This window comes from Gekko japonicus, unplaced genomic scaffold (genome assembly GCF_001447785.1).
Source record: "Gekko japonicus isolate JY-2015 unplaced genomic scaffold, Gekko_japonicus_V1.1 scaffold1479, whole genome shotgun sequence".
NCBI classification, from domain to species: Eukaryota; Metazoa; Chordata; class Lepidosauria; order Squamata; family Gekkonidae; genus Gekko; species Gekko japonicus.
The window spans coordinates 420239-434615 of NW_015176016.1; the positions used below are offsets into that span (position 1 = coordinate 420239).

Genomic DNA, 14377 nt, shown 5'->3' on the forward strand with positions numbered 1-14377 from the left:
TACATCCAAATATGGTGTTGGTTTAGTTTGATTGATTTATAAAATGCACCCTGATTGGAAGGTGCAAAGTATGTTACAATACTTCCTTGCTTTGTGTACTCCGAACAGCCTTCTGAGGCAGGTGACCAATGTTCCCTCTAAGCTGCGGAGTCTTGTGAGCAAAAATTCTCCTTTGTGAGCTGCTGGCATTAAAGTTGTGAGCGTGGCATTTGGATACTGCATAAATCAGTTTGCTCTGGAGCCATCCTTCCTGAGCTAAGACAAAAATGTGTGAGCTGGAGGCTAAAAAACTGTGAGCTAGCTCACACTAACTCAGCTTAGAGGGAACACTGCAGGTGACTATTATTCCCATATATAGAAATATATAGAAATGAAGCCAACTGATAGTGAAATTGCCAAGACTATCCATTGAATCTTTAGCCAGATAAGAATGGATATTTTAATTCTGATTGCGAAGATTTACATCATGCAACTCTTGGTCCAATGGATTAACAGCAAACTTTCTCCCTACTTGCATACATCCGGGTAGCAAATAAAATCATTTACTGACTGGGGCCACTTGGCCAAAACATTCTGCAAAGTCTGGCCTTGAGATTACAGCAATATAACTCACTTTTCCAGCAGGATGTTCAAAAGAACTGACCTTGGAAAGCTAGATCTGCATACTCATGGAGCAGAGTCTAGGAAACACGAACAGAAAACTCAGTTCTTAGGCTTTTAAAAATTCATTAAACTGCCAACAAAAAAACCTGTCAATATGAAAAGGAAATAAAAATCATTTGCTCACATCCATCTCTAGCAGGTTGAACATGCTTGACTCAGCGATTTCCTTTGACTCATCAAACTTCTCCAGAGCTTGACGGAGCTCTTCGTCAGGGATCTTGCCTTGCCTTTTCTTCTTGTAATCAAAGTCCAGGCGTCTGCCCTCCAGTTTTTTAAGGTGGTGCTGAAAGAAGGAGGCAGAGAGAGTTTCCACAGATATACTGCAATTTCAAATGCCTATGGACTGCTGCAGTTTGAAACCCAAAGGTTCACACTGCAGCAAGATACTTATATGCTTCGAATAGAGAGCTAAAGGTACAGCAGAAAACTGTCTAAATTAGAAGAAGGCTCTCAGGTACACTGAAAGGTCAGAGTCACAGAAGAAGAAAAAGAGCTGCATAATTATAGCCACTCATGTTCCTGTATGCTCAGTGACTAGGAATTCTGAGCATCTATATACTGATTTAAAGGCTACGTCTTGTAAATCCAGTGGCTTCTTTCATCATTTTGGGTTTTAATGGGCTATTATGAAACTTTATTACAGTTGTATTGCACCATAAGATGCCCCCAAGAGGACTAATGAGGAAGGGGCTTGCTTGTTGCCTGTATCCCAGTTGTCAGCATCCTAATAAAATTACTACTCTGACCGTTCCTTGGAGGGATACATACAAACTAGTTGGAAACCAATTTAAGTTCATGGTGTCAATGAGCCCTGATGCACTACAGTTCAGAGAATACCAGAAACCCAAACACAATGTACACTTAGCAAGTATTACCTGTTGGTCTTTGGGCAGCAATATGATCCTGACCTTGGGAGCTATGATTCTGGGAACCTTTGGGCATATATTGCTAATGGAAAAACATTCTCCTGCTGAGTTTATATGAAGGAGGTGAAACCACACGTTTATTGTTCCACTGGGAGTTCATTTGAAAAACCACACGTTTATTGTTAAATGTATTTAGATCTTTTTGAAATGTGTGCAAACTGGTGCTATGAAGATCATTGCAATGACTGAAATATGAGCTCGCTGCAATCATATTGACAACTTGACCAAAGATAACTGAGCCCTTGCAAATCTCTACTTCTCGAAATGTCACATGAACACATGACATTGCCTTATACTGAATCAGACCCTTGGTCCGTCAAAGTCAGTATTGTCTACTCAGACTGGCAGAGATTCTCCAGGGTCTCAGGCAGAGGTCTTTCACATCACCTACTGCCAGATTCTTTAACTGGAGATACCAGGGATTGAACCTGGAACCTTCTGCATGCCAAGCAAATGCTCTGTCATTGAGCCACGTTAAGCTTTCAACAAAACTCCATTTATAACAATACCTGAATTTCCCGCAAGTCTTTGTCATGAAGATTTTGAAGGGGATCAATAAAATTTTGTTTCACATCAATGTCCAATGAATCTTTCACTTCAGAAAGTTCTCTCATAGCTTCCCCAACATCTCCAAGAGCTGGTCCTGAAACACAAGAACAGGATCTTCTTTATTTGATATAAATTTAGAAAGAATGTGCTCCCACATAACCATGCAGTAATTCAAAACTCCCTATAGAACTAATATTCTTTTGCTTAATGTCTCTGGAAAGTAATAATACTAGTTGTTAGGGGCTCTGGGAAATCTATAGTTCTAAAGCCACAGACAAAAACAAATGGGCTTACATATTCCAAATTCTACAAAAGAGGGATGTGGAAATGAATTTTTATGTGAACTGGGTCCTATAACACAAATGCTTACACAAGTCAACAACACACAATCAGTGTGGTGTAGTGGTTAAAATTTCCTAGTATGACCAGGGAGACCCTGGTTCAAACCCTCACTCAGCTGTAAAACTCACTTTGTAACTTTGGGCCAGTCATTCTTTTTCTCAGCATAACTTACCTCACAAGCGTGAAGATAAAATAGGGGAGGGACCATGTATTCTGCCTCAGTTCCTTAGAAGACTGATGGGATAAAAATCTAATAAATAAACTTCTCCACAAGTTCCAAGCAAGCAGGAATACTTATTTGTGTAAGCATCCATGTGTGTTGGACAGTTTTCATAACAAAGGGCACATGATCCGAAAGCTATATACAGTATACATCCTGCATACTGAAGCTGTGTATTAACCAGACCTAAGTTTTAAAGAATTGTTATCCAATTGTTATCCAATTTAAAGAATTGTTATCCATTGAGGTGGTTTGAGAAAACCTGACATTTGTGAATCTAGTATACCACTAGTGCTATATTAACTCATTTGATCCAGTATTTAGAGGTGGTGTAGATTTCAAACTGAAATCTTGGTGTGAATATTTAATTTATAAGGTGCTAGAGTCTACTCAGAAAGCAATTGAGAAAGACAGATAAATTTTGGAGAAGGCCCTCCAGCTCCTGTCCCATTAGACTTCCAGACAGAGGAATAAATCCTTTACTACCAAATATACCATCTGGAAGATTCAAACTCCAGGATCATTTATGTGATGCTAAACACTAGCAAGATGCAGTTGAATGCAATTGTAGAGGTCTATGGTACATGACAGATTTAAAAGAAAAGAAACCAAGTTACCGAAGTTGCACTCATCTCCAAGTTCTTTGCCAAACTTCAGCATTGCATCTGCTAGTAGAGCCTCAGCTTGAGGATAGCCGGGTCCTTTCTCCTGGCCTCTGATTTTGGACATGGTGTTGAGCATGCTGAGTTTAGCTCTGGAAGCTGCAAACAGATAAACAGCCTAATCAGCAAGAGTGAGTAGACTGGGGAGAAGATGAGAGAAGCGATATAAGGATGAAGACAGATGGCACCACGGAGGGTTCTTCACCTGTGATACAAGCCTGGCTTTGTCTTAGCTTCACAGCTGAAATAGGCATGCATACAAACCCATTCAGTGCTTTCAGTCTTGTTGCTTCCTACAATGTTTCAGGAAGGCTGCCCAGCTGCTCTTGTTATACTTGAACTGCCTTTGGCCCCAGGAACACCTCCTATTATTTTGCATGGGTGCATTCCCTTAGACTAAAAATGGGTAGCAAAAACAAAATACGCGTCCAGTGGGCACCTTAAAGATTACCAACATTTATTTCAGTATGAGCTTTCATGAGTCACAGCCCACTTTGTCAGATAGATATGTGAAGCTTTACTAAAGCTCGTAGTAAAATACATGCTGTCAGTCTGGATCTTTGTTTTATTTTGCTTTCCTTTACAGCCCATCATGAAATTAGAGGATCCCCCACACTCCTTCCCTCTCCACTTTGAATCAAGTCAGGAAGGGTCTCATGGTAAGTGTAAACCACCTTCAAATACAGTGCAAGGGGAACCAGTATATGTGAGCTACTCCTATATATTTCATTTATAGCAATTTATATATGAAAGCATCCTTTATTACTAATGCAATACGCATTTTGTAACTGGGTACTGATACTGGATACTGGAGCTGCGGTGGCTCAAGTGGTTAAGAAACTGAACTGCAGGCTGTGGGAGGTCAATAGTTCAGCAGTTCGAAACCCGAGTGTGCCGCATGACGGAGTGAGCTCCCGTCTCTAGTTCCAGCTTCTACCAACCTAGCAGTTCAAAAGTAAGAAATTGCAAGTAGATAAATAGGTACCACTGCAGTGGGAAGGTAACAGCGTTCCGTGCACCTTGGTGTTTAGTCATGCTGGCCACATGACCACAGAAATGTCTTCGGATAGCGCTGGCTCTTCGGCTTTGAAACGGAGATGAGCACCGCAACCCTAGAGTCGGACTCGACTAGCTTTCAAGCAAGGGAACCTTTACCTTTACCTTACTGATACTAGAGTACAAAATGTTAAAGAAGAAGCAGCTCTTGCTACATCAGCCACTCTGCTTTTGAAAACATGACTTAGCCACTGTGGCACAGATTACTGCATAGTATCCAGTAGTTCTGCACCAACATAATGCACAATAATAAGAATTCTGTCCTGCTTGGTGAACCACAGGGTTGCAATGGCATGCACTAACTCTTCAAGCATCAGGCAGTCTGTTTATGCCACTATAAATTTTCTCCAGAGGCACTGGCTCCTATATAATCCTTCCTCAACCTTTCTTGTTTCAGCAAAGAATAGATCCAGGCAAGGGCTGTTACATAATTCCCTGGCAGGATGCAGTTGTAGACTAGCCTGTTAAGTGATATCTATTATCATAAAGTAAGTGTTTTACTTTCCAGATACACCCGGAAGGAAAAGGAATAGCACTTCCACATTTGAGAAACAATATGAGGTTCCATTTCTCTTTGTTCGAAGATGGAAGCAACTCATGCAGAAGTCAGCACCTTACAAATAAACAATGCTTTAATTCTATTCACAATAGAGACTGAATCAATACTAGGATGTGAGCAGACTACATTAGTTACATTTTCAACCTGAGGTTTACCCCATGAATCCTAAGTAATTTCAGCCAATGCCATAGCTCCTAGCCTAATTCAGCACCAGGCACCTTGAGGATAGCTGAAGTACAAATCAAGAGCACTGACTGAAACACAGGGTCATATATTCAGTATCATTCAGGACCAGGAAACTTCTACTGCAAAAAGCACCCTACAATGCCACTTATTACCTAAGGCTGCTTTACAGAGTTTACATGGTTTACCTGTAAAACCATCATGCATTTATGAATCAAATACACATGTATCGTAATATGTGTTCTTGAGGTAAACATACCAGGAGCAAGAGCCAGCAATGGGTCTGCATGTAGTGATAAGAACATGGTGATAAGCTTCGGGGACCCCACAGGTCAATGCTAAAAAACATGTTGTGCATGCACATGCTCCCAAGGTTTGATCTCTAGTTTCTGGAGACCATGGGAAATTGTTGCCAGCAAGAGCACACAATACTGTACTGGACAAACCAACAGCCTGACAACAGGAAACAGCTCAATGTGTTCCAAACATGTTTTTTGTTGTGTAAAGTTCAAAGTGGTCCTGACAGGCACTGATAAACTACTGAGGGGTGCCAGTGTGATATGGAAGGTAGAATGCTGGCACAAGACTGAGGAGATCTGGGTCTAAGCTACTTATGGGACCCAGTGTGATATAGTGGTTAGAGTGTGGACTAGAACTGAAGAGATCTTGGTCCAAATCTCTACACACTCACAAAACTCACTGCATGACCAGTCTCCCGCCCCCCTCACTTTTAGCCCAACCTACCTCACAGAATCCCTGTGAGGAAAAACTGGAAGAGGGGACAACTGTTTTGCCATCCTTGAAGCCTGAGCTCATTGGAGGCAGGAATCAAAAACGTAGTACATAGCAGAAATTGTAACAGGTTTTTATGAGAAGGTGATTAAGAAAGGTTTTGGCAAATACTGACGAAGGAAATAATGCAGAGAAGTCTTCTATAAAACAAATTTATGTTTTGTTTCTATGGCAGAGATAATGCATTCCTTTCCTCTTTAAGGAAACTATCTGAAGTAGCCTTCAGATAAAGTAAGCTTTAGATGTAGATCTACTCTGATTCATAGAGAAGCATCCTTACCTGGATTTGGTTGAAGGTATTCTATTGTCTTGGCCATTATTTCCATCACAGCCCTACTGGTGACATCAACTTTCTGCAATTGCAACATGAAATATAAAAGGGAGAAAACTAACTGAGAAACAAATAAAATACTTCCCCATTATTTTGTGCTTCCATGATTCTTTGTTGGATACGATAAATGACACAAATACGACAATGTCAATAACTACACTTCACTAACATGTTATCTGGCATGTGACAGAAACCTGAGCCATAATGCTGTAATTCCATGTGTTAGTCTCTTAATGAGGCACCGACACATGTGCAGAAGCCTCCAAGGACCTATAGTGGCCACTGGATTTCATAGTCATACCAGCTACCCATTACTAGTGAGCCCTCCTCCAGTCCTTACCTTGCCTGGACCCTGGGGGGGGGGCACGAGTGGAAGAGAGCTGCTGTCACCACCAGTCACTCATTTTCTGACAACATCCCACTTTTTCTTGCAGAGAAGACTGAGGAAGTCAGTCCATGATGGTTCCCTCACCTTTTCCCTCTATCTTGCAGTTGGGAAGTTGAAGAATGAAGCTCCCGGCAACCCGGCAATGCCGCTGGTCACTGGGGGCTGTTTTGGTGGGTTGACACCTAAATAGGCTGGTCACTTGGCAGGTTGGTGCGGGCAAGAAACCGGAGCTGGTGAGCACCTTACGGCATTTTCCCCATTAGGGAACAGGGGGTCATCGGGAACTGCCTTCGGATTTCTAAGGTCCAGGGTGGGGAACGGTGATCACCTCCTCTGGGAACCTCTTAGGGTATGCTCCTCTCTGCAAGTTGGATGGCTTCAGGGGTAGGCGCTCCTAGATGGCGACCAGTTTGCTGAGCTGCTGGTCATGAGCCAGACCAATGGCTCTGGACCGGAGCTGTGTGACCCGCCCAAGAAAAGGCAAGGAGGTTAGTCAGGGGAGTGACACCGGCCTTGCCTGTTCCGTGCTCGCTTAGCTGGTCCCTTGCCGCAATGTTGTATTAAATAGTTAATAAAGTGGCCCTTGTTTACTTCCAAACTGTTGTCTGTCCGTTATTCCACCTGGGGGGGCAGTAGGAAAGAGGAGTCAGCATCAGATTACAGTAAGGGAGGAAGGGGAAAAGGCTCCGCTCTGACAGAGTGTAAGTAAGCATCTGCATCTCTTATTCTTTGCTAGGGCACAAAGTAAAGTCTGGAATAGATAGATCGCCCATTGAGGATGCCTCTTGCAGATTTCAAGACCACAGGCTTCAGGAGGCTTCAGTACTTGTGGTGACTCATTAAGAGGCCAACATATGAACCAAGTTTCATTCTCTGAGAAACTAAGCCCCAATGAAGAGGAATTTCAGACAACCTATGTATTCCATTTCAGGAACTGTTCACTAACAGCTACTGGCAAAACGTCAGTTCCTACAATGCCAAGACCACGGCCATACAACCCGGAAAATCTGCAACAGCTAATGTTCAGTAACGGCTTGTTTCTGTCATTTCAGACAGAACCACTTTAGTAATGGTTCCCTGATGGAATATATTTACCTGTTCACACAAAAACACTTCTGTCCCATTTGGGAAGCGTGCCTGAAGCGTTGTTCACTCAAACTGCTTCCCACCAATCTTCAATCCCTTCTACCACTTCTGAAGCGCTCTGGAGTGCTGTATAAAATGCCCCGTAGTGCTTCCTGCAATAACAGTTCTTTTCACGCCCCTTTTCTCCCCGCGTGCAATCGTCCTCTTTTTTTTTATGTTCTATTGGGAGCACTATGGCGCTGTATCAGGACTACAAAGCAGCGCCATAGCGACCCCATTGAGATGCCTGCCTGGAGTCCATTTAGATACACTGATGTTTGCTACTGCATCTCAGCATGGATTTTTAATTTTGTGGCAAAAGTATTTATCATGTTTGTTTAAAGATTAAATCACTGAAAATAGCAATAAGCACAAACGTACCAGCACAGCATGAAAAAGGAGGGGGGGGCTTTACTAGTTTGGGCTTTGATGAATTAAAAAGCACCAGAATAGCCTGCTACCTGGGTTTCAAAACTATCTGGTCCCCCCCCCCCGCACTTGAACTCTGTATACAGTGAACTCCTTGTTTCCAGAGGACATCAGTAGCGAATGTCAGTGTATCTATATGGAGTCCAGTCATGTCAATGGGGTGGCTATGGCACTGCTTTGTAGTCCTAATACAGCACCATAGTGCTCTCAATAGAATGTTTTGTTTTTGTTTTTTTAAACCTGTCAGGGAGATCGTGCATGGAGGGGGAAATGGCGGGGAAAGAAAGCAGCACAGTTTGAATTGACACACCACTTCAGAGACGGCTCCTTACCGGAAGTGAAAGGCTATGTGAAACAGCTATCCCTGTACCGGTTTATTCCATGATGGTACAATAATGGTTTTAAAAGGGTAATGTGAAATTCCTCAGAGTCTTCTTGTGGTTCCCATCCAGAAAAGCAAGTGCAGACAACACATCACAGCAACAGGAAGGCTGACCCATATTTTAAAGGAAGATGAGACACATAAAGCAGATTCAGTTCCCTCCCTTAGTTCAGAAATCAGCAAGAATGTTACATCCATTACTTATAGTAATCCTCGGATATCCCAGCACTGCAGCTGGGAATAGTGGACAGATTGCAATACAGAAAACAGAAAGGGCAAAAAGGACTGTTGCTCTGGGTGGGCTGCTGTGCTGTGGTAATCTCTTGTCCAGCTAGCTGCAATGTATTCTACTACTGTTCAGTTGCTCAAAGAGCTTGGCGAATAGAAGGGGAAGATCTGGGTTCAAATCCCTGTTTGCTATGAAATTTACTAGATGACCTTGGGAGAGTCATTTGCTGCCAGTGTAACCTACTTCACAGGATGGTTCTGAAGATAAAGTGGAAGAGAGGGAAACCATGTACGCTACTTTGAGCTCCTTGGAGGCAGGGTAGGAATAAAGAAGTACTAGATAAAATTCTGCAGGGACTGATACCAGACCTGTTTTCTGATCTAGCAACAGCATACGTAGCTTTTCCTCTCTTGATCTCCCTATCTTGAGCTCTTGTTTAACTTTAGCCTTTTGTGAACAAGAATGCACACAAACACATACAAAACTGTGAACTTAAGCAGATCATGAGAGGGAGGGCAGGAAGGGCTGCATCAGTGCTTAGTTCTTGTGGCCCTTTCTTACACACCCAGGGAAGCAGTTTTCGCCAGGCCAGTTTGGCTAAGGATCCTGGAGGTTTTTTGCCATCTTCTGGACATGGAGCAGCAGGTCACTGGGGTTGTGCGGGGAAAGTAGTTGTGAATTTCCTGCACTGTGCAGGGGGTTGGACTAGATGACCCTGGAGGTCCCTTCCAACTCTATGATTCGATGAAAATTCATACTGATGCCACTTAAGATCCTTCCTCCAAATGTACTGGCACAAAAGCAACTAGCCAACTTACCAATAGCTTCTACAGAAACCTGACAATAATGCTAATGCAATTCCTTAGATAACAGTGTTATTGACTCGTTTTTTTCCATGCATGCCTGCACTGTTATGTACACATACACACTTCCTTGTATTACTGTGTCTTACTAATCTCCTCTCTATGACCTCTTTTTATTTGCTCACCCACCTGCTTTGCTGTCTGTTGACAATAAGCTCTTGGGGGATTCTGGAATAATTAGTGTTTATTATGCATCATTACAATGCTTACCAAAGCAATGTCCTAATTACGATCTCTATGTATCAACATAAAATGTCAAGGTAAAGAAACAAGACCTACATTAAAAGCAGTGAAAGAAGACTGAGCCATAGAAGTTCATATAATACTGAACTGTAGATTCATCATTCAGCTTTAGCTCATTCTTCAAATGCAGGCAAATTTTCTCTTAAAGAAAACAGGAAGGGGAGTTGCTGTGTATTAGTAGCTCAGGAGCTCACCTGGTTAAATCAGGGGAAGGGTTAGATCAGAGTAAGAACCATCCCTCATTGAAGAAGCTCAAGATGTGGACTATAAAATATCAATTATACATGATGTGGCTGGTTGGCTTAGGCTGAGCCGACTTAAATTAAATCCGATGAAGACCGAGGTCCTGTGCCTGAGTCGGGGCGGACCAGGGGTAGGGATCCCACTCCCGACCTTTGATGGGGCTCTGCTGGTGCCAGCACCGGAGGTTAGGAGTTTGGGAGTGCTCCTGGATGCCTCCTTAAAAATGGAGGCCTAGGTAGCAGCCACTGCCAAGTCGGCCTTTTATCATCTTTGGCTGATTAGGCAGTTGGTTCCCTTCCTTGAACACAACTTGGCAATGGTGATCCATGCGATGATCACCTCGAGGTTGGACTACTGTAATGCTCTTTACATGGGGCTGCCCTTATCGCAAATTCGGGAGCTACAGCTGGTGCAAAATGCTGCAGCCAGGCTGTTGATGGGCCTCCCAATACGGGAGCACATTCAGCCTGCGCTGAAGGATTGCACTGGCTACTGATAGCATACTGAATTCACTTTAAGGTGCTGGTTCTTACCTTTAAAGCTCTTTATGGTCAGGGACTTACATGCCTGAGGGACCGCCTTTCCCCACATGTCCCCCAGAGGGCACTGCGATCAGGGTCTCAACACCGACTCACCCTTCCCGGAACAAAGGATGCCAGGCTAGCCTCAACCAGGGTCAGGGCTTTCTCAGTGGCGGCTCCTCTCTGGTGGAATGAGCTCCCAGGGGAGATCAGGGCCCCGCGGTACCTTATGCAGTTCCGCAGGGACTGCAAGATGGAGCTGTTCCGCCAGGCGTTCAATTAGGAGCCGCCCCGGGAGAATGCCCTGTTCCCTGAAATCTTTGAGGCAGCCTGAGCCACCCGCACAATATTAGATCGAGATCAACCACCAGGATGGCACGGAAGTCTGAGCCCCATCCCAAATGTAATGCTGAACTTATCTGTTTGATGGTATTACTTATTGTTAGCACCTTTTAATGTTGTAATTGTTACATGGTTTTGTGATTATTATAATATTTATTGTTGTTTTTATCCTGTTGTAAGCTGCCCTGAGCCAGCCACGGCTGGGAGGGCGGGATATAAATGTAATAAATAAATAAATAAATGATCTAATCCACTGAAGTTTCCATCAGAGTAGCAACACCCCCATTTACATGGCTTATTAAAAAGGGTTACTGTAAAACTAAGTAACAGGGCTTTCAGGCCTCTGGTTTAAATTATTATTAAAAAAATTTAAAAAGCTAAAACAGTATACACAGTGGTCAGATTAATTGTAAGATAATTGGAGAACTGTACAATTCAACCAAACACCACAGCAAAGGAAGTGCTATTAAGAACAGAATGTTTTCAATTCCATTAATTTTTTTAACAAAATATATTTTTCAAAATTATTTATTGTTTTGTACCTTTTTGTTACCCGTACAAACCATGAAAACTGATCAGCCTTTACTAGATCCCAATGTTTTGTGAACTCTTCAACCCTATATGTGTAGGGTACCACCATGTCTTCATTCCTCATCTAGTCTTGAGTATTGCCTCTTTTAAATGAACATGAGCTTTCCTGTGGTTTCTCAATTGGAATCTTTCTCCTTGCTTTGTTAATCACTGTGTGAGAGAGACCCCCCCCCCCCCCTTTTGTATCTTGACTGCACATGATGGTAGGAAAGGATAAGGCACTATAGGTGGAAGACTTTCAACTCAAAATCAGTATGAGGAAATAAGAGAAGAGGAGAACAAAGAAAGGCAACATCTTTTTAAATGCTGCTTCTCTCTCGGAAAGAGCTTGAACTTGTTTTGACCTTTTAATTGGATTAAGGATTTTGCTGCCTACGGAAGAATAATCATAAAGAGGGAATTTTTTATAAGTCTGTCAAAAAACTTGTTTGCTGGGAGGACTTCAAATTCACAAGGCCCCCTATTGCAGCTTGAATTGTCTTTTGTGAGAGGCTTTTTCAAACATTACAATTGCACATTTTCAGGAGTCTACCAGCTGCACATAGATTATCCTGATGTGTTGTTGCCATGCTGTGTGAACAAAGGCAACATGCACATACAGCTCTGGTACACACAAGCTCTCCAGAAACAGGAAACCAGCCAGGGAGGCAGTGGGGCCCTTGGACGACCAAGGGGTAAAAGGAGTATTGAAGGATGATAGGGAAATGGCTGAGAAGCTAAATGCATTTTTTGCCTCTGTCTTCACTGTGGAAGATGAGAAGTGCTTGCCCACTCCAGAACCACTGATTTCAGGAGGGGTGTTGGAAGACCTGAGTCAGATTGAGGTGATGAGAGAGGAGGTCCTAAAACTGATAGACAACTTAAAAACTGATAAATCACCAGGCCCAGATGGCATACATCCGAGAGTTCTGAAAGAACTCAAATGTGAACTTGTAGATCTCCTGACAAAGATATGTAATCTTTCCTTAAAATCTGCCTCCATTCCTGAGGATTGGAAGGTAGCTAATGTCACTCCCATCTTTAAAAAGGGTTCCAGGGGAGATCCGGGAAATTACAGGCCAGTCAGTCTGATGTCGATACCGGGTAAATTGGTGGAAACCATTATTAAGGAAAGAATTAGTAGGCACATAGATGAACAAAACCTATTGAGGCAGACTCAGCACGGTTTCTGTAAGGGAAGATCTTGTCTCACTAACCTGTTAGTGTTCTTTGAGGGGGTGAACAAACATGTGGACAAGGGGGATCCAATAGATATTATTTACCTTGACTTCCAGAAAGCTTTTGATAAAGTTCCTCATCAAAGGCTCCTAAGTAAGCTCAAAAATCATGGGATAGAAGGACAAGTCCTTTTATGGATCAAAAACTGGCTAGTTCATAGAAAACAGAGAGTGAGTGTAGGTGGGCAATTTTCTCAGTGGAGGGTGGTAAGCAGTGGGGTACCGCAGGGATCAGTACTTGGTCCACTGCTTTTTAACTTGTTCATTAATGATTTGGAGATGGGAGTAAGCAGTGAAGTGGCTAAATTTGCGGATGATACAAAGTTGTTCAGGGTGGTGAAAACCAGTGAGGATTGTGAGGCACTCCAAGGGGATCTGTCAAGGATGGGCGAGTGGGCGTCAACATGGCAAATGGGGTTCAATGTGGCCAAGTGCAAGGTGATGCACATTGGAGCCAAAAATCCTAAATATAAATACACATTGATGGGGTCTGAACTGGCAGAGACTGAGCAAGAGAGAGATCTTGGAGTTGTAGTGGATAACTCACTGAAAATGTCGAGACAGTGTGTGACTGCAATAAAGAAGGCCAATGCTATGCTGGGGATTATTAGGAAGGGTATTGAAAACAGATCAGCCAATATAATAATGCCCCTATATAAATCAATGGTGAGACCTCATTTGGAATACTGTGTGCAGTTCTGGGCACCACACCTTAAAAAGGATATTATAGCTTTGGAAAAAGTGCAGAAAAGGGCAACTCGAATGATAAAAGGGTTGGAACACTTTCCCTATGAGGAAAGGTTAAAGCGCTTAGGGCTCTTTAGCTTGGAGAAAAGACGACTGAGGGGTGACATGATCGAGGTTTATAAGATTATGCATGGGAAAGAGCAGGTAAAGAAAGAGGTACTTTTCTCCCTTTCTCACAATACAAGAACTCGTGGGCACTCCATGAAACTGCAGAGCGGTCGGGTTAGAACGGATAAAAGGAAGTACTTCTTCACCCAAAGAGTGATTAACACATGGAATTCACTGCCACAGGAAGTGGTGGGTGCTACAAGCATGGACGGCTTCAAAAGGGAATTAGATAAGCATATGGAGCAGAGGTCCATCAGTGGCTATTAGCCACAAGGTATACCTAGGGGCTCTGGGGCAAGTGATGCTCTGTCTTCTTGGTGCTTGGGGGGGGGGGTCAACAGTGGGAGGGCTTCTAATGTCCTGGCCCCACTGCTGGACCTCCTGATGGCACTGGTATTTCTGGCCACTGTGTGACACAGAGTGTTGGACTGGATGGGCCTTTGGCCTGATCCAACATTGGCGTCTCTTATGTTCTTATGTTCCATTGAATTTATCAGGGATCATGCTAACACATACCAAGGCTCAACATGCATGGTAAATACACATTGCTCCCATTTGCACCTCATGCCAGCCACACATATTGGGAAGATCACAGGTAGCATGCACTCTTTATACACATAGTTGGTATGCTCCTGGTATGTACAATTGTAATGTCTGGAAAAGATT

At 43.1% G+C, this 14377-nt stretch overlaps 1 protein-coding gene across 2 annotated transcripts in view; it reads right to left on the bottom strand.

The window, feature by feature from the left end:
• Positions 1-14377, bottom strand: part of SH3GL2 (SH3-domain GRB2-like 2) — a 141539-nt gene that overhangs the window by 16146 nt on the left and 111016 nt on the right. For both annotated transcript variants that reach the window (XM_015426576.1, XM_015426575.1), the window contains exons 3-6: positions 6233-6305; positions 3318-3461; positions 2099-2232; positions 788-946 (exon numbers count right to left, since the gene is read on the bottom strand). In XM_015426576.1, the coding sequence (XP_015282062.1) occupies positions 788-946; positions 2099-2232; positions 3318-3461; positions 6233-6305 (510 nt within the window). The remainder of the gene's footprint in view (positions 1-787; positions 947-2098; positions 2233-3317; positions 3462-6232; positions 6306-14377) is intronic.